The sequence below is a fragment of the Falco punctatus genome (assembly GCF_963210335.1).
Source record: "Falco punctatus genome assembly, chromosome: Z".
Taxonomy (NCBI): domain Eukaryota; kingdom Metazoa; phylum Chordata; class Aves; order Falconiformes; family Falconidae; genus Falco; species Falco punctatus.
The window spans coordinates 22,493,316-22,517,382 of record NC_137586.1 but is presented as its reverse complement, the minus strand read 5'-3'; the positions used below and the strand labels follow the sequence as shown (position 1 = coordinate 22,517,382).

Here is a 24,067-nt window from a genome sequence, read left to right as displayed (position 1 = left end):
GCCTGACGGCGCGGCCCGATCACACCGCCGGGCCGCCTGGGGGCGCTGTCCCCGCCCCCGCCGCCGTGCTGCCCGGGAGCCGCGGGGCCGCGCGGCACGTGCGCGGGGAGCGGGGCCGGGCCGCGGCCGCCATGCTTAAGGTGCGGGCGGGGAAGCGGGCGCGGCAGGAGCGTCGGGAGGGCTGCGCTGCCGGTGAGTGCGGGACGGGCTGGGCGGCGCCGCCCCTGGGAACGGCGGGCAGGACCGGGCCCGCCGCCCGGCGCGGCCTGCTCTCGGCCCTGTCCGGGGGGCGCCGCGGTGCTGGGAGCGGCCTCGCCGGCGGCCCGGGAGCGGTGGGGGTGGGAGGCTCCCGGCGGGGAGCGCCGCTTGAGCGGGGAGACGCGTCCGTGTTGGCGGCGGAGGAGCCTCGGCCTCGGCCGTGGCGTTCCCGCGGCGCGGGCTGGCAGCGGGAGTAACGCCGCTCTCCGCCCTAGGCGTTCTCTTCAACACCGGCGCCGGCCAGCACATCCTCAAGAACCCCCTTGTCGTCAACAGCATCATCGAGAAGGTGCGCGGCGGGCAGGGCCCGGGGGGCGGCCGGGGCTGGGGGAGCTGGGCCGGAGAGGGGCGGGCTGGGCCGATGGGCTGGCGCCGGGGGGAGCACGGGCCGGGGCACGGCCGCCTTCCCCGAGTGTGGCCGAGCGGGCGCTGCGGAGGGGCCTTCACCTTCACGTACCGCACCGACACTGCCTTTTTTGCATGGCTTGTTAGTGCGGCTGTTTGCTTGTTTTTCTCCATTTCCAAAGGTCTCTCATAAACTGGCTTTAAGACATTCTTGTTCTCACCGTTTCCCTCTCGTCCCTTTCCAGATGATGCTCGTGTGCCTCTGCTAGCTGACTGCAGCTTTTTCCTGCACTGCATGTACCTCTCATTTTAAAATTAAATGGTTGCTTGAAACGGGTTCTAGAAAAATAACTGAGATGCCCTTGTTCCTTAGGCAGCCCTACGACGCACAGATGTCGTCCTGGAAGTCGGCCCAGGAACTGGTAACCTGACAGTGAAGATGTTGGAGAAAGTAAAAAAAGTGAGTGTGAATTTCCCCCCCACGCCTTCCCAAGCTCTAACCGCATTGTGGCTTAGACTATGGCAGATATAAGGATGTACATCTGCTTGATTCAAATAAAAGACTTACTTGATAGGTATTTTTCTTAACTTTTGCATAACTCATTTGAGTTCTTAAATGTTCGTGTAATTCTTGTATGGTTCTATCAAAGTATATTGCTGTTACCCGTTTATGTGGTAAGGCTCACATGTTTCTGAGGAGCCAGGAGGGTGCATAGCCTAATAGGGATTTTTTAAGAGTTTTTCAAACCTTTAGCAAGAGATACAGGATTTTTTTACAACTGAAATTTTAGTTTCATTTAGGAGGAGTTGTATGAAGTTGCAGACATATATACTTTGTTTTCAGGTTATCGCTTGTGAAATTGACCCTAGACTTGTTGGTGAACTTCAGAAGAGAGTCCAGGGCACGTAAGTATCAATGTGAAAATAGCAAGCATTTAATGCAGTAGGGCTGCTTGGGCAAAACCTTTGGCAACAGGTGTCTCTGAGGATAACTACAGCTTATTTTCCACCAGGTGTCTGGCAAACAGACTTGAGATCAAGGTTGGAGATATCTTGAAAACAGACTTACCATTCTTTGATGCATGTGTGGCTAACCTGCCTTACCAGGTATGGGCTAAACAATATGGTTAAAACCTTTTTCTTTTTGAATGATAATTGCCCAGAAATTATACTAATGTTATTACTCTTTTCCTCAGATTTCTTCACCTTTTGTTTTCAAGTTGTTGCTTCATAGACCTTTTTTCAGGTATGTGGAAGAACAGAGCTCTGCATTACCTGATAGACAAAAAAAATAGTTGTAAAAATACTCCCCAAAATTTTTTTCGTTCTCTGAAATACCAGTTTGATGGATCAGAGCTGTGCCAAAATATTTCTGTAAGGTGAAACCTGCTGGTGCCTGGAAATTAGTTTATGTCAATGTATTAAGCATGAGGAGAAGATTCAGCTTTGGCATCAGTGAGTGTCCAGCTGATGAAAACTGGAGTTGCACTTCTTTACACTAGTATTATAACTAATTGTCGTTCCAGGGATAAGTAGGGCATCATAGCAGTTCAAATGCTGTCCTACCTGAGAAAGGAAGAGTGGAAAGGGTAGCATCAAAACCGAGACAATTCCTTTTGTCTGGTCTGAAAATATAACTGCCCAGGTACTTCTGTCTGTTCAGTTCTTGATTTCTCTCACTGAAGCACTAACTAATATTAGTGACATTACTGGTCAGTTTTTAGAGCTAGAGAGTTTGGATTTGAAGGACTTACGGTAGAATTATTCAAAATGATTTGTTACAGTCAGGCACAAAACTCTGAGACTGCCCTCTGTCTCTTTGATCCTGATCTATTTAGCAGTATGAAGAATCAAAGTCTGTTGTAGCTTTAAGGAGATTTAGATGGTTTCACCAAGTTTTGCAGGTTTTTTTTAATGCATTTTGAGCTAATTAATGCAGAGTTCATTTATAACAAACTTGCATTGCTTCTAAGCACTGAGACAATCCTGTTGGCTTTTGACATAAAAGTTGATTACTTAGAATACATTTTCTCATTTCTGTTCTTCTCAGGTGTGCAATACTTATGTTTCAAAGGGAATTTGCACTTCGCTTGGTTGCAAAACCAGGAACTAAACTGTACTGCAGACTGTCTATTAATACTCAGTTATTAGCTCGAGTGGACCATCTGATGAAGGTACATCATTCTGCGTTAGCTAACAGAGCTATTAAAGGTAGAATAATGTTTCTAGGAATGTGAGGATTTGCTGCTTATTCATACAGCTGCCTGACTTCTGACTAATAGGTTGGAAAAAACAACTTCAGGCCCCCTCCCAAAGTCGAATCCAGTGTTGTCAGAATAGAGCCAAAGAACCCGCCACCACCTATCAACTTCCAGGTAAAGCATTGTATGCTCTAATAACAGTATAACGTAGTAGCGGTAATACTTAATTTCATTTTACTTTCTACTTATTAATGTAATATAGTTCCATCTGCTGTTTTCACTACTAAGCTAAGTACCAGTTATTCACTGGCATTTACTTACATCCAAAACACTTATTCCTCTACTGATCAGGCTTGCGTTAGGATGTTACCTGAATGTGCCACCATCAATTCAGGTACAGCTTTGTTTACAGTATTTCTGCCAAGACTGAGGTCCCATCCCCTTGTTGAAGAGTTGCTAGTAATAACATCCCTTTCATTGTGGTTTATATCTCCCAGAGACCCTTCTGGCTGATGGCTTCATTCGTTATGATCAAAGGAGTATTTGTGAGAAGCCTTATTCTCAGATGAGTGTGTATATTCTCAGAAGACAGATGTTACAGGATAGTAAAATATACTTTTAAAACGCTTTGATCTTCAGTACCATTGAGTAAGGTTAGCTGTATTTTCCAGGTATCTCCATTCTTGGCACATCAGATCTGGCCAGTAGGGCCTAGGCACAAAAAAGAACAATTCAGAGGTTTTTGAGGGTGAAATACCTCCTCTGTATTGCTTTGTCCAAGACAGGACTGCTTTTGTATTGTTTAGAAAGATGTTTTCCTGAAAGATTTTTCTTTGTGTTCAGTATTACTGTGAAACAGTCAGTAGTGACTGTTCCTGTTTGTAGTAGCTGTGTGTTGCTTTCTGTAAATTCTGAAACTTTTGATTTCAGGAGTGGGATGGTCTGGTAAGGATAGCCTTTGTTAGGAAAAACAAGACACTCTCCGCAGCATTTAAGTAAGTAACTCCTGTTAAAGTCTTTTCAGAGTTTGAGAACCTATCCAGTTAACCATTGCTTTTGTGCAGCTGAATAAATAGCTGCATTATATGCATGCCAGCACAATCAGAGGTAAACCATGATGGAGGATTTATGCTGCCATCACAAGCTTTTTCTTTCCGAAGACTAGGCATCTGTTTAAAAAGAACAGCTCTGTGTAGTTGTCAGATTTATAATAAAGATTAACAACTAATCGAGTAAAAAAAACTAGCTGAAGCTCAGTTTTCCTTTTAAACTTCTATTTCTCTCAGGTCAAGTGCTGTAGAGCAGTTGCTGGATCATAATTACCGAATTCATTGTTCCTTACATAATATAGTAAGTTCCTTTCTAATATATCAGATTCTATTTCTGTGTACTGTGACCTATATACTGACTTTTTTAAGAGTAAAAAATTAACAATGAAAAGCTTAACATGGTAAAACATTTTCTGAGAGGGTTTGAGGGAGGGAGGAACTTACCTCTTAATGAAAAATCTAAAAGGGCACTAAATTCTCAGTGAAAAAGCTGAGTATGTTATTAATACATTGCTTATACATGTCTCAAGGACTTTTACTAATCTAGTAAGGAAACTTCCTGTGTCTGCTTAGCAATACTGTTCTCATTCATTTTTAGTGAATGAGCTGAAGTATAAGAATTGAGATACAGGAACAGAAGAATGCAATAGTCCATACAAGAAGAATACACGGCTTATTTCTGTGACTTGAAAGAAGAACTATTTTAAAAGCAGGGAAAGAATATATGACTTAAATGAACACTTTTCTGTGCTATGAATAGAAAATGAATTTGTATCCTATTTTCCATTGACAGGAAATACCTGAAAACTTCAAAATTGCAGAAAAAATACAGACAGTCCTAAAAAATACTGGTTACTCTGAAAAACGAGCCCGTTCAATGGATATAGATGATTTCATTAGGTATTTTTCTGTCTTTTTCTTTTTGTGCCTCCCTCTTAAGTTTCATCAAAATCTATCTGCATCTGTACCTGCGTAGCACAGGTTAGTATTAGGTTATGCAGGAGTACTAGTGTGTTCTTCTCAATACCAGACGCTCCTTCCTTCCAGTTCTGAACATGAGTAAACACTTAAACTGTATTTTAGCTGCTGCTTACAGTATTGAGAAACTACTAGATACAAAGATCCCTATTCCTGGTATGTGTGTACTAGACCCTTCTGTGTCTCCTTCAGAAGTGGCTTTAAGATGATCAGAGGGCTGAAGCACCTCTCCCCTGAAGACAGGCTGAGAGAGCTGGGGTTGTTCAGCCTGGAGAGGGGAAGGCTCTGGGGAGGGAGACCTTATAAGCGGCCTTCCAGTACCTAAAGGGGGCCTACAGGAATTCTGGAGAGAGAGTTTTTAGTAGGGTGTGAAGTGATAGAACAAGGGGTAATGGTTTCAAATGGAAAGAGGGTAGATTTACATTAGATGTTAGGAAGAAATTCATTACTGTGAGGGTGGCGAGACACTGGCACAGGTTGCCCAGAGAAGCTGTGGGTGCCCCATCCCTGGAAATGTTTGAGGCCAGGCTGGATGGGGCTTGGAGCAACCTGGTCTAGTGGAAGGTGTCCCTGCCCATGGCAGGGGGGCTGGAACTAGATGGTCTTTAAGGTCCCTTCCAATGCTAACCATCCTACAAATGTGTTATAATTTCACTGGAGAATTACACAGCCCGTCTGTGTCTTCAGGATTAGACTGTAGTCTATAGCATAATTTGGAAATTTGGGTAATTAATTGCTGTATTCTGCTTTGACTTCTAGTCAGTTGATTTAAGTGGCAACACAAATCCTTTCCAAATTTAAGATAAAAATTCCTCTGTTTCTCAGCATGACACTGCAGCTACTGCTCTTTAAAGAAAGGTAGTAAACTTGATAAGATACAATATAACTAACTGCACTGAACATAAACCTGCATCCCCAAGATGGAAAAATTGCCAATTTCCAGTTCTAAGATTTATAACAGTTCTTCATTGCAGTTGAACAGTGATGGCAGCTTTCATGCTAGTTTCGTATGTTCTTTGCCAGCCAGCATTTTTAGAAGTGCCTTAAGCTGAAGTATAAATTAGTAGAAATCTTAACCTAAATATTTCACTCTTTCAGATTGCTGCATGGCTTCAATTCAGAAGGCATCCATTTCTCATAGATTCTACTAGAAGATGAAGGATGCTCCATATTTTTAGTCTTGCCTAAGGCAGAGTGACTGCAGGACAAGCTCTTCTTGCAGAAGCAACAGAATACAGTGTACATGCTCCAGTTCTAAAACATTACGTGGAATTTTATCACAGATAGTAGGCAAGAAGCTGCTGCTCTGTATTTTAAAAGCAACAAATTTTCATCACTGAAGTGAGGCGCTGGACGTCCACATGAGTGTATTTTTAAATATACCAAATAATGTGGATTGATGCTGCCATAATTCATGAGAATTAAAATTCATCATAATTATAAGAGAAATCTGTTCTCTCATCATAAACTTCACCTCAGTATATTCTTGCACAGTACTCAGCCTGAGTTGACCAGCAGTCTGGTCTGGTCAACAAAAAGTTGTCATTCCATTTTTTTGGGATTTTGTTCTTTGTTTTAAAGTGCATTTAAACACTTCCTTTTGATTGAAATGCTTGTCTCTTCCATTTGTCTTCTGGTAGCTAACCTGCATTACAAGTTGGTTAGTAATCTGCTTCTCTTGGAGAAATCCCGGTAACTGTTTCTCATAAACGTGAGCATTTATCTTGTGGTCTTGGTATTATTTACAGAAATCTTTCTTAAGGTACATGAAACTACTAGTGTCATCTCCTTTACCCCTCCTTACTGTCATCAAACCATTGCAGGAACCAGCAGGAAACTACCCAAGGGCCACTGCTCATAAAAGCATAGATAGAAGTGGCTTTTTTTGTCAACTGTAAATTTAAGCAGCTGGTTTTGCAAGACTGTCACCCTTCAAGGTAAGGAGGATTTTTAGCATAGACCAAAGCTTTCGGTGAGTTGTAAGAGCAATGCATGCCCATGTCCTGACAGACTTACTGAAGTGTCTTAATATAGTTTGAATTACATATGTTTGTTAATAAGGCAGACTTTTTCGCAAGGAAGTCTGCATTACCTTTGCATAGCAGCTGTCAAAAACCCACTTTGTTTTGTCATACAAGTAAGTAACTGTTAACCCTGGGGTATCATGCAGGGGTGACTGTGTGACTCTGTATTAACTACTGTATATAAAGTTATCTCTTTCCATAAGACAACAGTATGTGGGGAACAAGCAGATTAGCAAAAACTCCTCCAAGATAGAGGTGTATAAAATGAAGCTCTAACGTCAGTTCCTTAAGTGCCATTGATTTAGAAAAGTGTGCAGAAATACACACTTGAATTTGCAGGCATCCCAAGAGGTTGTCTTGGAAGACTGAATTGCTTATTTAATAATTCAGTGATTCTAGTGCTGCTTCACTGTACATGGGCGATGTAGGTAGCCACGGCAACATCCTCAGTAGTATGGAAGGAACAAATGCTGAAGATTGGCATCACACTTCCTAAATGCTTTTCTAGGATGGGAGCCAAGGATAAAAAGCTTGTCCGAGTCCCGTTCCAGGTAATTCTAGTCCATTGTGGTAGTGGACCACATATACTCCAGTGCTGTATCAGTTTATCTCGAGTCTTGCTGCTTCAGTATCTGTAGATCAGACCTTTACAGTGGGCTCTGTCACAAAGACTGACTTAGACACAGCTTAAGGTGGCATCTGCTACCTGACAGGACACTTCACTTACAAGGCTTGGTAAAAAGCTGCTGAAATTGTAACTGCCTTTGTCCTTCCTGGCCTCTTTAGAAGCCACTGTAAACCACAGCCTGGTTGTGGCTTCCATGGAGGAATAGCAGGGAAGCCACTTTTTTCCTCTACATAGAAGTCTCAATCTTCAGAGGCTTTTTACAAAGTACAACTTCTCCAGAGCAGCTTCAAAGAAACCCTCAGGTATTACACAATAACCTGCACCATCATCTGCTAACACAAGCAGACTTTATTTATTGGCTCCATTTTCATTTTTTTTTTTTTTAAAGTAATTAGGCTCAGATATGTGACATTTCTTCTCAGACCTGCTGCAAAAACTAATGTCAGGGCAGTGTGCTGGGGAAAGTCTGTCTGTATGGCAAATTTGTACAGAAGAGTTGGCTCCAGAAGCAAATACTCATTCTGAGATCAGCCCCTTTCAAAAGCAATAACTGCAATGTGCTTACAAAGTAAAACCCTTCCCAAAGAATGACAGAACTTTCAGAGAAGTGAATTCTGATTTGTACTTTATTTAATAGTTTATTTTTCAAACACATTTAAAATTAACATTGTTGTTTCAGTTTTCATGTTTACACATGGGAGTTTGTTTTTTCTTTTTAACCATGATGCAGTAAGAGCTTGATGGCCTGCCTTTGTATGGGAGATACAAACAAATGCTACAAGAATCCCTGGCTCATGTAACTCTCTTTTTGGGCCAGGCCTTGATGGGAATAAAGGGAAGGAAAGGGAAAAACGGGCTCTTACTCCAAAAGTAACTTTTAAACAATTTCAGGGAAAGTGCCAATAAGAACTCCTAGAAAGAGGGAAAACTCCCAGAAAAGTCTACAGTTGTTCATCTGACAAGAAGTTCTTACATGAAAGGTCAATCTTTTTTGCATACTGCTTTGCAAAAATAAAAAGTACCACCACCCAAGAAGTGCTGATACACATGGCACCGATTCATGAGAATTCAGGTGCCTGTGAGATTTCTGTTGGTGCTAGGTAGAGGTATTGTACATAATCCCCATATGGCGCAATTTCACCTCACTTCAGCTGCCGGCATGGTACAAAGGGAAAAACAGGTATTGGCTACTTGTTTTTAAAGCAACAGTGCTACTCAAACTACAGTTAATGTACATGTAAGTTTGTCATGCATCAAAAGCCAGATTTTAACAGTATGTGAAAGGCCAATATGTATTTAGCTGGATCCCTGAACTTTGACAGTTATCCTATCCATATGCAGAAGTCAGATCGTACCTTTAATCTGCCAGCATTATCACACTATACCACATACTGTATATCTGCATTATCCTAAGATACAAGTCTCCTCAGTACTTAAACATTAGCCTTTTTTATACATCAACTAATTTGTATTTTTGTTTCTTTGTTCTGATTTTTTTTTTTTTACAGATAAAATGTTAGAATTCTATAACCATTCTTTATGGTATTCAAATAAATCTAAATTCCAGATTTTTTGCAAGGAAGTTTGTCCACTCCAACAGCTCTTGCAGTTTCTGTTCAAATGATATGGCACATCCTTGTGAAATCAAACTAGCCACTAAAAAAGCCAAAAAGTATGAGAACACATTAAAAATGTGCACACGCTAAAGTAATTTATATTGACAAATAAGGAATGTTGTTTATTAAGGCTGTGCTTTAAAAAGAGGATGTTTAGGGTTAAGTAGCCTTCATCAAGGCACAGAACTAGCTAGAGGTAAGCACAGCTGTCTGTACCAGACAAGTTATGTACAGCCACTAGTGAGGTGTGCATGCATGCAAACACAATTTAAAACTGCACAGCTGGTCTTTGTAACAAAACTGACCATTGTTAAAAGGAAATTCTTTGACTTTTCAATGGCCAGTTTTACTTCATTATTAAAAACATGGCAAATATTCCCAAACATAAAGAAGTATTTTAAACAAAGTGCTGCACAGATCTAAACCCTGCATGGTTGTGCTGTCTGGTCTAGAAGCATTTTGTAGACATCATAGGAGCATTTCACACAAAACTGAAAATGTCATTCAGATGACTAAAACAGGACATTTCCACAGACATTTCTAACGCTTTTACATTTTCAAGTAGTCGAGTTCTTACGGCCACTGGGTTTTTAAAATGTGTGCTACAGCAGTACAGGTTCATGGATTCCTTTAGCAGCAAAGGCCTACTTCAAGGGGCACGTGGTCTTTTCAGGTTGATCTGTTTACTGGCCTGTTCTTCCTCTTGTAGAGCTTCCCGGAAAGATTTCACTTTGTCTTTAATGAAAAAGAGAGAATGAGTAGTGAAGTGCCTGTGCCCAACACAGATCTTGAAACAAAGCCCTGATGCTCCACAGCCCGGCCCTAATGCACAACAAAGAACATTCCTCCACAAAAAACAGCTGACGCCACAAACAAGGGGATTAATATAAGCTTCAATTCAATACTCGCCATGCTAACAGGCTGCTTAGCAACTTAGTCCCTTTTTAGATGCTACTCCTGTTTCTAGGCAGGATAGGTCTGGAAATGGCACAATTTCATTCCCAGCATGTAACCTGTTGACACTGAAATTCTGCTTCTGACTTAAGAGTATAGGGAGATACACACCAGATGCATCCTTTTCCTTCCTAGCACCTTCCAAACCATACTTAGAGGCACACACAACAATATTTAGTGTACAATCAGGCACTTCTGTACATTCTAAAACTAGGTGGAGCAAATTCTACCCCCTCCTGTTTTTCTGTGAATGGGAAAGCATTTGTGATTAAATTCTGGAAGTTATTTAATAAAAACAGATGCATACATCATTCACGTATTTCACTGTAACCATAACAAGAATGGGAGAAACCTGAGAGAGGAAGTGTGGCATCCTTTTGTATATCTATTCCTGTCCCCCTCCATTCCCCAGTCATATTGCCAAGAATGGGAAGAAGAAAACTAAAATGACAGCATAAAGGTGTCAGTTCCAGAGTGACTGGAATAAAAGCTGAAATACTCTGTGATCATTATGTGCCATAAGCAGAACACACAAGATACTGGGAGAATGAATTTTTGACTTAACAGTTCTTCCTGTAAAGCTATATATGCATCATGCTGCTTGTAAAGATGCAATAATCTCTTGGACAGCCTTTACCTCCAGTACATTGTTTCAAAAGCAGTATCTAGTAAGTTCTCAAAGAACAAGAAGTCACCTAAACTGTGTTTATCACTGCTGGTGCCTCAAATGGTCTTCTGAAGAAGAGGCCATCATCCATACATAAAAAGCAAAGGAATGTACCTCCAATTCTTTGCTAAAGTATGCTGGCACCAATGCATGCTTACAGGGCAAGCAGGCCACGTCTTACTTGCTTGATGTGTTCTTCTAACTTAGAGAACATACTCAGACTAAGTAAGGAGTAAGATTATCTTATAAGGAGTTTTTTAACACAGATGAAAAAAACTGACCCCCACCCCTCAGCCCCCAACCTCACCCTTGAACTTTTACCAGTATAGCAAATCTCCTGGAGTCCAAAGAGTTTCAGAAACTAAACCTAAAAATTCAACTCCATGAGGTACCAAGCTGACAAGCTGATTTTTGAAGACAAGTGCAAGAGTCAATTTTGGGCACTAAGAATTACCCCCAGTTTGGTTTTCACCAAAGAAGCTGGCAAAATTCAGGCAGAAAGACTACTGAAGCAAAAAGTAAGCGAACCACCAAGCTACTCAGCTTGATGCTACTCTTAAGCAAAATCTTTAAAATGACGGCCAGCTCCCTGCTGCACTGCAGACTGCAACAGAGCAGGAACTGGAAATTCCTACTCCTTTTTCCTCATTGCATTACTTTATTTTTTCACAGAGTTCATTTGGATTTTCTTTTTCTCTCCTCTATTGTTTTGGAACAAAGGAAAAGAAAAGGAAAGTTGCAGGATCAAGTTTATACTTCCTAGAGGTAAAGCAGGTAATTCTTCCTAAAAACTAGATGAACTGAGCACAGGGCAGGGTAAGGGAGAAGAGACCCTAAAACGTAACTACACTCTTTTCCCCCTCCTCATTATTACTGTGAGTCTCCATGCCATATGAAAACACATGCTAATAATACACAAAAAAAGTGATTAAAAAGTATTCTACCTCTAAGTTCAGTCAGGGTATCAATTTTTTGTTCTAGAATTGCTTCAAGTTGGGTAGCGTAAGAATCCACATCATAGTCTACTTCTTCCGTCATCGCAAGAAGAGCTTTTTCCTCTTCCAGCCATCTAATAGATTCCTAGATAAAAATTAAAAAAACTAAATACATTAGCAAAATTTCAAGACAAGCTTCAAGACAAAGAGCTCAATTAGACCTTTTCTCAACATGACCACACTTTTTAGTTTCTAGTCACCTCAATGTAACAGATTTCAATCCTAATATTAAACTTTGTTGTTAATTCGGCAAAACTGAAACCTTATTCCTAATTCAGCAATACTGTATGTTTTCTACATTGTTTCTTAATGCCAGCAGTCACACCACTAACAGGTAACCAGTTCTCTTCAAATCTAGAACATACATGGTTGTAAACCTAAGAAACTGAACAGAACAGAACTTTATGTCACGACTATATCCCTTCTGACAGGTATTGAAATTAGAAGTCAGACTTCAGTCTTAAGTATGGGCTGGTTGCCACTGGCTATAACCATAGTGTTATTATACAGTCAAGGAGCCAAGACAATTCTGTTTGGAGAGTTTGGAAAGCAGCTGTATAAAAGAGCAGCTATTTTAAGCTCACTATTGCATGAGCTAACTCCCCAGATACTTAAAAGTACAGTAAAGGTTGGTTAAAGCAGCTCTTAGACATCTTTGCACTGCAAGTATTACAAAAAATAAAAAAGAAGGGGGGTGGGGGAAGTCTTGCAGCAAAGAAGAATGCAACCAGCATCTTAAGGGTTACAGAACCATGCAAAACCGATCAGGAGAACTGTCCCCATTGGAAATGCTTTGATTAAAAAAAAAAGCAAGCAGCTGACAGTTCTAGGCATGCTGTGCCTGAAATACTAAAATTAAGTCTTTCCCTCTGTGCACAGTAGCCCAATATTGAAAGCATGGTCCAAGCTCCGTGTATATTTTCTGGTTTTTAGGACAGATTTGGATTTACATCGGGATAGGATTAATCTCATCTAATGTAAACTTGTACATCCTAGACACAAGGGAAGACCAACACCTCCAGAGCATGATTCATTCTGTTGGCCTATTTTAGACCTTTTGGTTAGGAAAGATGTTTTGTATCAGGAGCTTCCAGGAGGAAGCTGACAAAAGACAACTTCTACCTGGTACAGGTGGTAGATTTTGTATTGGTGCAGCCCACCTCCACCCACAGCATGAATGAATAAGCTACGCTCCAAACAAAGGGAGCTGTAGCTCAAACACATTTCCTTCCAGCGGCTGCTGGGAGGAGCAGTAATCTCCAGCAGAAGGCCAGATGGACACACAGAGGCAGTAACATCTTCACTAATGCAGTTTGTCTCTCCAGAAGTTGCAAGCATTAGGAGACAGCTTAGGCATATGGCATATGACTTCCACACTTCTGCATGTTTTACTTCAGGGCTAATGTTTCATAATAACTAAATCTCTACATCTGTTGTAAAATGTGTTACTTAGCATCCTGCTGTATTATGAATGCACATCAATGTTCCACCAAGTTAGATATCTAAATTGAGAAGAGTGTGTATTCCCTATAGGTTTAATAGTCTGCTGTTTGCTTGCAGCAGATGTGCCAGACAGTCTGCCTGAAGACTCTAAGGTTACAAACAGAAGCAACTAATATTTCCTTCTGAAAACTAGTAACTCATACTTATTGCTACAATTTATTTGTGAATATAACAGGCTCCATGGCGCTGACCAGCACTACACTGCATGGGCAGTATTCCTTCCAAAGACCCCAAAGGGCAAGTGAAACCCTTTATCTGTAAAAAGGAAGCAAACAGGCAATTAGAAACTATGTGTCTCTTCTGGATCTCGCAGGGGGTGATGTCACAAAAGGATACTCAGATCAGATACTGGGAGGGAGTACTGCAGTATCTTAGAGGGAGACTACCAAACAGAAATGCTGGTGATAGAAACATTACTATTAATTTTCAGCTCTGACATAGGAATATTGGCAGTGAAATTGAAAATTTCAAAACCCATCTGAATAAACTCCCTGTAACTAAGGAAACACAGTCACTAATGCTGGAAAAAAAAGACTACAACAAAAAACACAGTGAACAGTAAAAATAGTAAAAAGAAAACAGCAACTTTTCTTACAATGAATGCAGTCTAGTTAGGAATATTTCTTAAGAAAAGGAACATTTTACTAATTTTCTGGGATCATACAGACATATGCTTCTCTCTCATCATGGGGAAAAAGGTAAGTGGTTATGGGATCTATCCCTGTTTGTTTGCCACAACAGGCTTAGCATAATAAAACAGTTTAGAAATCTCTGACAGCAATGGAATGACCAGATGACATCCTCCATCTCCCAAGAGTTGCACTTTCATTGGGAAAACCTGAATTCCTAGATTAGGATAAAAGAAAGTAAAGCTCCATCTTTTACCTGGAAGACAGTCCTGTGATCTTCTACCACTTGCTCTTCCATTTCTACCATTTGTGACACAGCTTCATGGAAAGTAAACAACTGTGGAGAAACTTCCTCTTCCTAAAAACAATAGTTAAGCTTGTTAGTCTAGAAAAAACTGGCTACAGGAAATACATTGAACATGATCCATCTCTTCACAGAAGATAAAATAAATATGCAGAAGGAAGAACTTGTCAAAAATAGAATTTAATACTTCTATCAAGAGAATCTCCAGAGATATGTGGAGAGGGCAATAAATTCAAAATACTCATATAGTTAATTTTAATTTATATTCAGTAAAAATTTCCAGCCGCTAATCCTAGTGAATACCAGAAAATAGAATATTCCACGTTACAAAAACAAGGTAAAATAGTAATAGAGGAAGTCACAAGGCGGCGGCTAACTTCTAATAGGTTTTAATGCCTACAGAACACTGGTCTTCTGTCAGGGCTTTTTTTTGCGTGTATATTGCAACAGACAGAAAACAATTTTCAAAAAAAAGAGAACAGCAATTATATTCAATACATTTCAGGAAATCAAAATATAATTGATCCTTTGGAAAAAAAATGGAATAAATGTAAAGTGGGAAGTCTAAAATGTACACAGTGACTAAGATTAGAAGATTGCATAACATGGATTTACAAACGGGCAAATAGGGCTTCTTTAGAAACAAAGAGTTAGCAATCAAAGGGGAAAGCATTACGTAGGCTGTAATTAAGGTTTCAGCAAGTCAGTATAGTTCCTTATATGATGCCTCTGAAATCTTTTTAAAAACATACTGTAAAAATTTATTTTTAATTCCACACTAACAATGAAAAAGTATGACATGGAAGAGTATCTGCCTGGAAGGACTGTCTAGTAGGAAACTCTAGGAGTCACTAGCACATTCTTATAAAATAAAGAGTCCTGGAAGAAAAGCCAGTTACTAAAATGTGAAATACAGCAGACACCATGAAGTATCTGAGAAGACAGAAAGTAACTTAGGATAGTAAGAATTTTTCTTTTCTATCTTCCATCAGCATTTTCACAAATCAAATTTTAATCCCTGTTGAACATTTAAGGAACCAGGACTAGAGCCGATAATCGGCAATGAGGGGAAAATGCCTGTTAAAAGATGTCCCAGCAACCTACTCCTGCAGCCCGGACAGATGTGCTGGGAACATAATGTGTTCCCCCAAGCAATGCACTGGGGTTTCACCCCAGGAAAATCTGAACACCAGGAAGAGGAATGATGGGTAGCTAGATTTCTAAAGGCAAAGAAAGGCAAACGCGATTGAAATGGGTGTGGCATTCAGGGGAAACAACGCTCAAAAACACAAGGGTGTTAGAAGTATCCTGGGACACTCATCTGAATTTAACTGCCTAAAAATATCTGAAGCTATACAGGAAAAAATGCACACTAAAGAACACCAGAGACTAGAGCAGACCCTGCCTAGACATTAAAAACACCAGCCTGCAAGGGAGAAAAGTAACACATTCTCCTCTCACACTTCAAGAAACATTTTTGGTTTTGTTTCTTTTTCTGTTATGGGAATGCACAAAACCATAAAGCGAAAGAGTGAAGAGGCATGCTGTCTTTACTTAATGATCTTGCTAACAGACTACAAATACACATTACTCTGGATTTGTTCTGCCACTGTATTTATCATCATTGCTTTCCACCTAATGCTGTAAATAACTCACGTTTCGTTCACAAAGCAGTTTGAGATCATCTCTCTGAGGAGAGCTCCCCACACCCCACTGCACCTCCAAGTCGTCAACCTGATTGGAAGCATGGTGTGTAACGGGACGGCTCTCTCCTGAAACACCAGGCTCAACCATCAGCTCTTTCACCCTATGAGCAGAAAATGTTTCATTTGTGAATTAGTAACTTCACTTGTAAAAAAGTCGCAACAAAAAATAAAGCTCTACGGGTTTATGCACAATTAATTCATTTAATAAGGAGGATGATGTCAGCTTCACAAATTTAATGTACCTTTAGTGACAAAAAGATGTTTGACCAACTGCTAAAAAGCATGGACCGTTGAATTTCAACTACTTACAGGTGCATTACAGTCCACCCTCTAGCAAGAGGCATTTTCCAACTAAAATCTAAATACTTTTAAGAGGGCAACCACCTCCAAACCCTCAATATTAACTCCTTAACAAGTGAGTAATATTTGAAAGAAAAGTTTGTTCAGCACCCTAAGCCTGTCTTTCTTTTTCTATGCACACAAGCGTGCTTTAAAAAAACTGGTCAATCAGTACCCCACTAGCTGTCATAAGCAAATCCACCAAGCATTATGAGGAAAAATAATCTGCAATCAAGTATCTCAGAGAATAAATCAATCCTTTAATTAAAATAATTTCAAAGGTGAAAATATCTTAATAAAATGTTATGCTCTTTTAGCATGAAAATTGTTTAAAAGACTGATACTGCCTGTCAAAAAAAAGGCCATTTAAAAGCAAGTTTATGAAACAGATACATCAAAGTCTGCAAGTATACCAAGTTTTAGAACATAGGTTTTCTTAAAGGGAAAAAATATTTTTTCAAGTAGCACTTATTTACAAGAATGTAAACAGGTTTTCATTCATCTTCAGAGTGATGAAAAGTTTTAATAATATGTATGTATGAAAATTGTTTTCTTAGAGATATTCAAATTACCCTTAACACAGACTTGTCAGATTTGGTCCACTAAATGTACAAAGGTGACATCACCATTTTTTTAAAAAATGTATGAAGGAAACTAGCAAGCCTGGATACAGAGTGTGGATGTTTAAGGAGGGTGAACAAAATACTGGGAAGATGACTGCAGATCATGCAGAACCATCACCTGCCAAACAAAATAAAAACAAGAGTATGTGTGACTTCAGGCAAGGGGTCTAATGAAAGGTTGGGTCTGTAAAATTACATGGCCAAAAAGAAAACTTAAAAATAAAGATTCCATGTATAGAATGAAGTAGACCTGGTGACTGAAGGAGAAAAGTCGTCATACTCATAGGAAGGAGAGAGATCAGAGCGACTGCCACTACCCTGTGAGAAGGGAATGTCCGAAGGACTAATTCCAAATTCCTTTACTCTGCAGCAGCAAAATACACCAGCAAATTAAAAGAAAAATGTTCTCATAAACACAGTTAAAATGACAGTTCTTTTGTTTAGCATGCTTCTTTAGCTAGTTTAACTAATTTTTTTTTATATGAAAACACAAGTGTGCCAACATATTCAAATCTTCTGTGAACAAAGTTACAGATAACTAACAACTGAACAAAACCAGTGCTGCTGATTTGCAGGGGACTATAATAGCAGTGTAATCAGAAGAGTAATTTCAGATTTCAGTTTGCACAGTTAAAATTTGTTCTACATTCAGTATTTCACCAAATGGCTCCTTTTAAAATGTCAAACAACCACAACTACAAAACTTTCATTTTATTCTGCCCCATCTTACGCTGCGCACACACTGGTGTTCAGCACCTAAAACCCAACTGTACTATGAAAATGATACACTGCTAGAAAAAACTAAAATACTACACAAAACACATGAAGCTACTTTACAGTGACAGGCATTTACTCCACAACAGCATACAAATTTAACACCAATGAGGAGAAACAGTTTCAGCACTAGTATACTAAAAAGTAGGTGTTTAATTGCTTTTGCAGTGTCTTTTTCTGGAGTATGTATTCTTTAAGGGGTAAAAGACCCAACGAGTCTTGACAAATATGTAAGATCCTTTATTATGTTACTGTAAGCAGAGGAGTAGATGCCTCATTCTCACCAGGAAAAAAAAATCACACAGGTGGTCTAAGCGAGGCAGATTTGCTACTAGCTACCTTGATTCAGACACAGAGAGATTTGGATACAGAGAGAAGTGGGTGATAAGCATTTCTAGCAGCCCTTTGTGCCAAGTTAGTGGCTGGCCGGAGTGCCCAGCCAAAGAGGAGATGTGGTTCTGCTCTATCTTTCACTAGAGCAAGCAGGCCACTAGATGGTAGTGTCTCCTGGCAAAACCAGGGTTTCTGATGGCCCAGAGTCTTGTTTGCCTACTTTGTTCTTTGCAGCATAGGGGGTCTTTAGGTTGCAGGTCTGACTGCAGAGACTCGCAGGACCTGATCACCCCATCTCCAGAAACATTAAATGAAGAACTGCAGCAGGGGAAGGCTTCTTTACCACTCACTGAAGAGAGACAAACACTTCCAGAGAGAGCAGTACAGGTCTCAGAACTGCAGCATTAGCCTCTGGAGGTTCAAATTTGTCTACACTGATATAAAGTGACCATTGGATAATAAGACTTTTTACTCAGTGGTCTCAGATATTTGCCCGAGTTGGGAAGTATAAAATTTCATTTTATGTACGAAATACACTAGCAACTGCATGCAATTCCACCAAGGGGATTAAAAAAAAAAAACAAACCACATTGCAGAAAGGCATTTCAGCTAACAGCCCAGGGAATCATCATGAATACTGACTACCCTCATGCAAGAGATGGTGCCTCCAGAGCCAGGGCAAAACTAACTGTGGCACCTCCCACATTCCTTGCAACCCATCTCTAGATAATGGCTTAAATGCAGTTTCTACTGATTCTATTTTACATTGTAAAAAGCAACTATTTAAATCAAATGTGAGCCTAGATCAGTAATTGGGTTTAATCTTATTAAGAAATGCAAGTGTGATCAAATTATTCAAGTAGCTAAAATAATTATACATCATTGATTAACACTATTCCAATTATCTGTCATCAACAACTGATACAGCTAAAAGCAATAATATTTTCCATACCTATTTGCATATCTTAATGTATTTAGAGTGTTTTCACATGATCCCATCCCCGGGGAAATTGTAGCAATCTGGAAAAAACAAGTCACACATTAATAAATCACTTTGCACAGATGAAAGGTAACTACATTTTTTTTTTTTTTGATTTCCAGTTTCACTTGAGATCTTCTACAAAAACTATCTACTATATACAGCTGTACTTATACAATGCCACCTCAAGGAGATAGAGTCAAGTCAAAGCTTCAATTTAAGTATTTTAACCAGACCTGGAATATTAAGAATTCACAGAAATTCAGTAAACTTCCCCCCTTTCACTGTCTTGGTAACATAATCTGTAAATGCAAAACTAACTGAAAAAATTAAGACTCCTCAAAAAAGGAAGTATGTAACTCAAAGTCTAATACATCCTGAAAACAATTACCAGATTATTTTTTAATGTATCTTTGTAGGCTGCTCTCCATTCAAACAGACTGCACACTGATTTGAGATCTTTTTGGCCACAGTCCAAAACTGTACTTAATACTAAAGGTAAGTATGTGTTTAAGTAAAGATTTCTTTTTTCTCTATTCGAAGTTCTCTGTAAACAATACTTGAGAGCTAACTTATCAGATGTATTTGGAATCTATAGGTCTTTCCTTTTCCACTTAAATAAAATACCCTGAAGATCTCACCTTCCTTCCAGCACTCAGCAAAAATAACTGATCAAGAAGCAGTGGCATCATAATTTGTCCTAGTTTCTTTCAGTAGTCCAATTTTTTCAACTGTGCTCCTTTCAGACATTACTCGGGACAAACACTTCTATGATCCTACACACTAATATTTTTTGTGGCAGCACAGCATCAGGAGACTGAAACTGATGAAGACTAGATAATCCTGGTCTCCTCTTTCCTCCTGCTGCTGACATAACTGTACAAAAGCACAGGTAGTCATCCTGAGAGGCATTTTTTCTACTGGGGAGAAAGGAAAAATATGTGGTGGGAGGGAGTCAGTCAGAAAGTCTGAAGAGCCTGCTACCATACAGACTTAAGTTTAAGCCTCTAATACTGGTACACATTGGTTACTAATGAGAACAAGTGTAGCCTTAAAAAGATTATCTGACTGCGAGTCTCTTTATAAAGTGTTCTGGGTGCTAACAAAACCCTCAAGTTCTTAAAATCCTTCCAAACTCATTTAACGTGAAAGTATGCATCTCTTCCATCAGTTCAAGTTTCAGAGCATACCCAACACAGCACCTGCCATTAACACCAGGGGACTAGTCGCTCCGTTTTGAAGCGTTCCAAGTACAGCTGCTGTAAGGAAGTGCCACTGTAGGTGCCATCAGCTGTGTGGATACCCCGTGCAGCGCACAAGACTTGTGTCTGCTGAACACAAGTGTCCACTACATCACACATCGTTCTCCTCCAGCAAGCCCAGTCCAGGCAGGGACAGGAGAACCCCAACCTCTCTGCTGCTTGCTTCCTCCCTCCTAATTCCAAGTGAGGATGGGAAAAACTGCACTATTTATGGACAGCAATATCTTTAAGACTCACAATTACCATTATTCCGATTTCAAATGTGTCTGCATTGCTTACAAGCCATCACAGTGGGATCAATGGCCCTTTTGGGACACTGAAGTCTGCAGGTTCCCACTCCCATCCCAGCAGGCTGAGGGGTCTAGTACTTCAGCCTATGACTGCAGCATGTCAGGGATGCAACACAAAGATGCAGCACTGGTTGAAAAATGAGCCTATTCTATGTAGCTACCTTGCAAATTCCAGATGATGATACATTATCCTATTGTGGAACTCTTCAAAAACAAAACTCTTTCAAAACTAAAGAGTTTTTGAAACTACTGAAGGACAAGAACTTAGTAAAACTGCAATGACTAATAACATCCAAAACAAGCTATTTATGCTGACTGTATGCCTCTGGATTCCTTTAGAATGAAGCAGATCCTAGTCATAACTGTTCACATTATGAAGCTATTTTCCAAATATTTTTATGAAATTAAAAAATATTTCCAAATCATGTTTAACCTTACATATAGAAGGGAATGCTTCATCCTCAAAGGTCTAACTTTCAAAACTGCAACAGGAAACCCGTAAATGATGAAAAGTCAAATAAAAATGAAGTGTAGAAATTACCAAATAAATTAAGAATAAATTTTGCTGATGAAATCCTTGATAAAAATTACATGTAAACAAAGACTAAAATCAGAATGTCACAAGTGGTCTAATACTGAGAAACTACATGAAGGAGTAACAGAAGAATGAGTTTGAAACATTTCATCATGAAAGGGTTTTCTTAATTCTTCAGAATTTTAAGACAAAATAAGAAAATGTAAGAAAACAAAGAAATATTTCAAGCACATTTCTACTCACTTTTAGAGGGGACATTTTTGCTTAATTTAGAACCATATTAAATATAAAAGAATGCAAGCTTTATCAGAAATTGAACATCCATATATCATGCATTATTCCCAATGGCATTCTTACACATCTAAATGGTAAAAAATGTTACAACCATCAGAAGAGTAATAATTAAATAAAAAAGCTTCACCAAAACAAAGGCAGCTTGTTAGCACTTTAAGGAGGTAAGGGTGATGGTGAGAACGTCAAGAAATATTCACAAATGTTAATGATTCTACATATAGAGAATAACGTCCAGCAGGCTACCTTTCCAAACCTTCTTAAGCTGTCTGGATGCACTAGCTGAAGATGCACACCTTAGCTTTCTGATCCTGTACAGGATTTATGAAGTTATAGAATCATTGAATCGTTTGAGTTGGAAGGGACCTTTAAATGTCATCTAGTCCAACCCTGTTGCAGCGAACAGGGACATATTCAACTAGATCAGGTGTATCTCAGTGGGAAAGAAAACAATCCTGTCTTTTCATCATCAGGAGACTTAAGGAGAAAAAAGATTTTTTAAAAAGCTATTTCACCTCCATTTTTGAATTAGAACCATACCTAACAGCTAATGGGAAGACTAGGCTGCCCCAACATAACGGTTTTCATGTGGTCTGAAGGCTTCTTTGGTTTCTAGACTAATCAGGAGTCTGCCAAAAGTAACCAACACAAACAAGCCTAGCAATGGGTGACCACTACAAAGAGCTTGCATTTCTTTAAGGAGAAATGTTAAGAATGCATAAATAAAAACAACTGGACATCAGTGTTTTTATCTGTCCTTTCCACCATCTGATTAATTCTGTTTTACAGTCTGATGCAAATGCACATTTATACAATATACAAGCATTCATCCCATCTATCCAAACTATCTCCCCATCAACACCCAGAGCATATTCTGTTGTCTTTGATACCAACTTTAGTCTTTGTCACTTTAAGATCTTAACTCACCACCATACTTCCAGTCTACACCACCTTTTCCAAAATTTTGAGTCAAACAATACTCTCATATAATTAAGACCTTATCAAAAACAAACAAAAAACCAAACCTCTTAAGGCAGAAGTCTTTCTAGCTAGGTGCCTAGCTAGGAAACTAGAAAGAGCAGTAAGAAAGAAAATAAGAAAATAGAAAATAAGAAAAAAGGCCAAGGAAAAGTGAGAAGGGAGCATGTTATCTGAAAAGTCTCCAATGAAAGTCTTGATCCACATAGTGTTAGTGGATAAACTTAAGTCCAACACATTGCCAGTAGCATGAGACCCATTTTAAACATAAAAGCCTAAATGCCCAGCATCTTTTCTCTTTGTAATTATTAGACCAAACAGTTAACCAAATCAACTTACCATACAGGTACGTGAGTTCTCCCCAATGAATGAATCTCTTAGTACCTGAGTAAGTTTACTTGCTCTGAAGGGCGTATGAGGTTTATTTCGGCCTAAGGCTCTAATGCACTCCTGAAAGAACAAATAGGTTTATGCATTTTTCTTTAACATGGGATGAATAAATATAATACAAATTCAATTCAAAATCAGAAACCACAAGCCTTAGTTATTTTGCTGTCCCCTAAAATATCATTAAAATTTACCATTAAAGCTTGCATTCAAGACAGGTTAGGCTTTTACCTCTCATTAAGTTCAGAAGAGGTAGGAACTTAAAAAGGAGTTAGGAATCTAAAAATTTTAATCTGTTTGTAAATGTAACGTAAATGTAAACATCCAAATTGATTACAACTACTGTAACCACCACCACCACAACAAAAAAAAAAAATCAGTGCGGATGTTCAATGTCCAGACTAACAATTACTTATGGTTATCAGCTGCAAAAACCTGAATGAACAACAACCTCCACCAGCAGAAGCGGTGGGGACTGGGACATGTGTTGACTATCAACTAAAAGCAGTAGCTTTGACTTTGCCTCTACCAATGACTTAATTTACAGCTCAGAAGAAAACAAACTTTCTGAAAGCATCCGCAGCTCACAAACCTAGTAAGCACAGTTCTCTATTGATATACTCAATATTGGAAGACGCTGAAGTATTAAGACAGTTAAGACACTTGCTTTAAAATATTCTTCCTGTGAAAAAAACAGGATAAGGTTTCCTCTTCTGCTCACAAGGCTATGAGACTAAACTAGTATTTGCGATTGGTTGGAGAGTTCCTGTGAGAAATATTTAATAATATTTACATCTATAAAGTAACTACAGAAGTTAAAGCAGCAACTAAATACAACAGTGCAAAACCAGGACTCCACTAATCCAAAGATCACTTCTGCCCACTCAGAGCTCCAACATCAACTCATAAAACACTTCTTATACAAACAAACTTTAAATTTAAGTTTTTTTGTTGTTATCATATTTTCGTTATTAATTCCAGTTTCTGCCTTTGCATTAATACTTTGTGTACAGGCATCTCTTTAGAAGCATGGCTCCCTTCATACAGTTTTAATATGTCTGTACACACAACTTCAAACAACTATAATTCAAAAGCTTTTAAAATTAGAGCTTTGGTTTTAGCAGCACTAAGGGACAGAATGGATGTTGTGTTACAGGAATAGTTCTACAGCAGTTCAGCTAATCCTCCGGCTGCAGCCATATCCTTGTGGCCTTTTGAAATTTCCTAGAAACAGCTTCCTCTAAAAGCCAGGGTAGAAACTGTGGGATGATAATCCAGGAATGCATTGCAACTGTGAAACAGCATAGACCAGAACTAAAAATGGGCTCAGAAGAAAACTGCCATGATACAGAGAACATAACACAGGCAAGTTGGCTTTAACTACAGTGAATATTGAAAAAACTCAGCAGTAATATGAAT

At 39.3% G+C, this 24,067-nt stretch overlaps 2 protein-coding genes across 5 annotated transcripts in view; one reads left to right on the top strand and one right to left on the bottom strand.

The window, feature by feature from the left end:
- The first annotated feature begins 1 nt into the window (after window position 1).
- DIMT1 (DIM1 rRNA methyltransferase and ribosome maturation factor) lies at window positions 2–6,553 on the top strand. 2 transcript variants are annotated; one of them, XM_080372855.1, is made up of 12 exons: window positions 2–192; window positions 474–547; window positions 977–1,063; window positions 1,448–1,509; window positions 1,617–1,710; window positions 1,800–1,849; window positions 2,654–2,777; window positions 2,886–2,978; window positions 3,735–3,799; window positions 4,091–4,154; window positions 4,647–4,753; window positions 5,930–6,553. In XM_080372855.1, exons 1-12 carry the CDS (start codon window positions 132–134, stop codon window positions 5,970–5,972), a joined length of 924 nt encoding a protein of 307 aa, XP_080228981.1. In that variant the 5' UTR covers window positions 2–131; the 3' UTR covers window positions 5,973–6,553. The 2 variants fall into 2 exon arrangements, with proteins under 2 accessions (XP_080228981.1, XP_080228982.1); XM_080372856.1 differs by having other exon boundaries at window positions 16–140.
- Window positions 6,554–8,091: 1,538 nt separating this feature from the next.
- KIF2A (kinesin family member 2A) overlaps window positions 8,092–24,067 on the bottom strand; it is a 42,444-nt gene continuing 26,468 nt past the window's right edge. For 2 of the 3 annotated variants that reach the window (XM_080372837.1, XM_080372838.1), the window contains 6 exons: window positions 22,601–22,711; window positions 18,879–18,946; window positions 15,808–15,958; window positions 14,104–14,205; window positions 11,665–11,800; window positions 8,092–9,834 (listed from right to left, as the gene is read on the bottom strand). In XM_080372837.1, the coding sequence (XP_080228963.1) occupies window positions 9,749–9,834; window positions 11,665–11,800; window positions 14,104–14,205; window positions 15,808–15,958; window positions 18,879–18,946; window positions 22,601–22,711 (654 nt within the window). In that variant the 3' untranslated portion in view covers window positions 8,092–9,748. Of the gene's footprint in view, window positions 9,835–11,664; window positions 11,801–14,103; window positions 14,206–15,807; window positions 15,959–17,069; window positions 17,184–18,878; window positions 18,947–22,600; window positions 22,712–24,067 lie in introns of all 3 variants that reach the window. The other variant, XM_080372839.1, reaches the window with a different exon arrangement.

What these genes read in the sequence shown, in the direction of transcription:
- DIMT1 (XM_080372855.1), top strand. Translation starts at nt 132, where the DNA reads ATGCTTAAGGTGCGGGCGGGGAAGCGGGCGCGGCAGGAGCGTCGGGAG. An exon ending in TCAACAGCATCATCGAGAAG is followed by an intron (nt 548 to 976) that starts GTGCGCGGCGGG and finishes CTTGTTCCTTAG; the next exon opens with GCAGCCCTACGACGCACAGA. An exon ending in ACACTCTCCGCAGCATTTAA is followed by an intron (nt 3,800 to 4,090) that starts GTAAGTAACTCC and finishes TATTTCTCTCAG; the next exon opens with GTCAAGTGCTGTAGAGCAGT.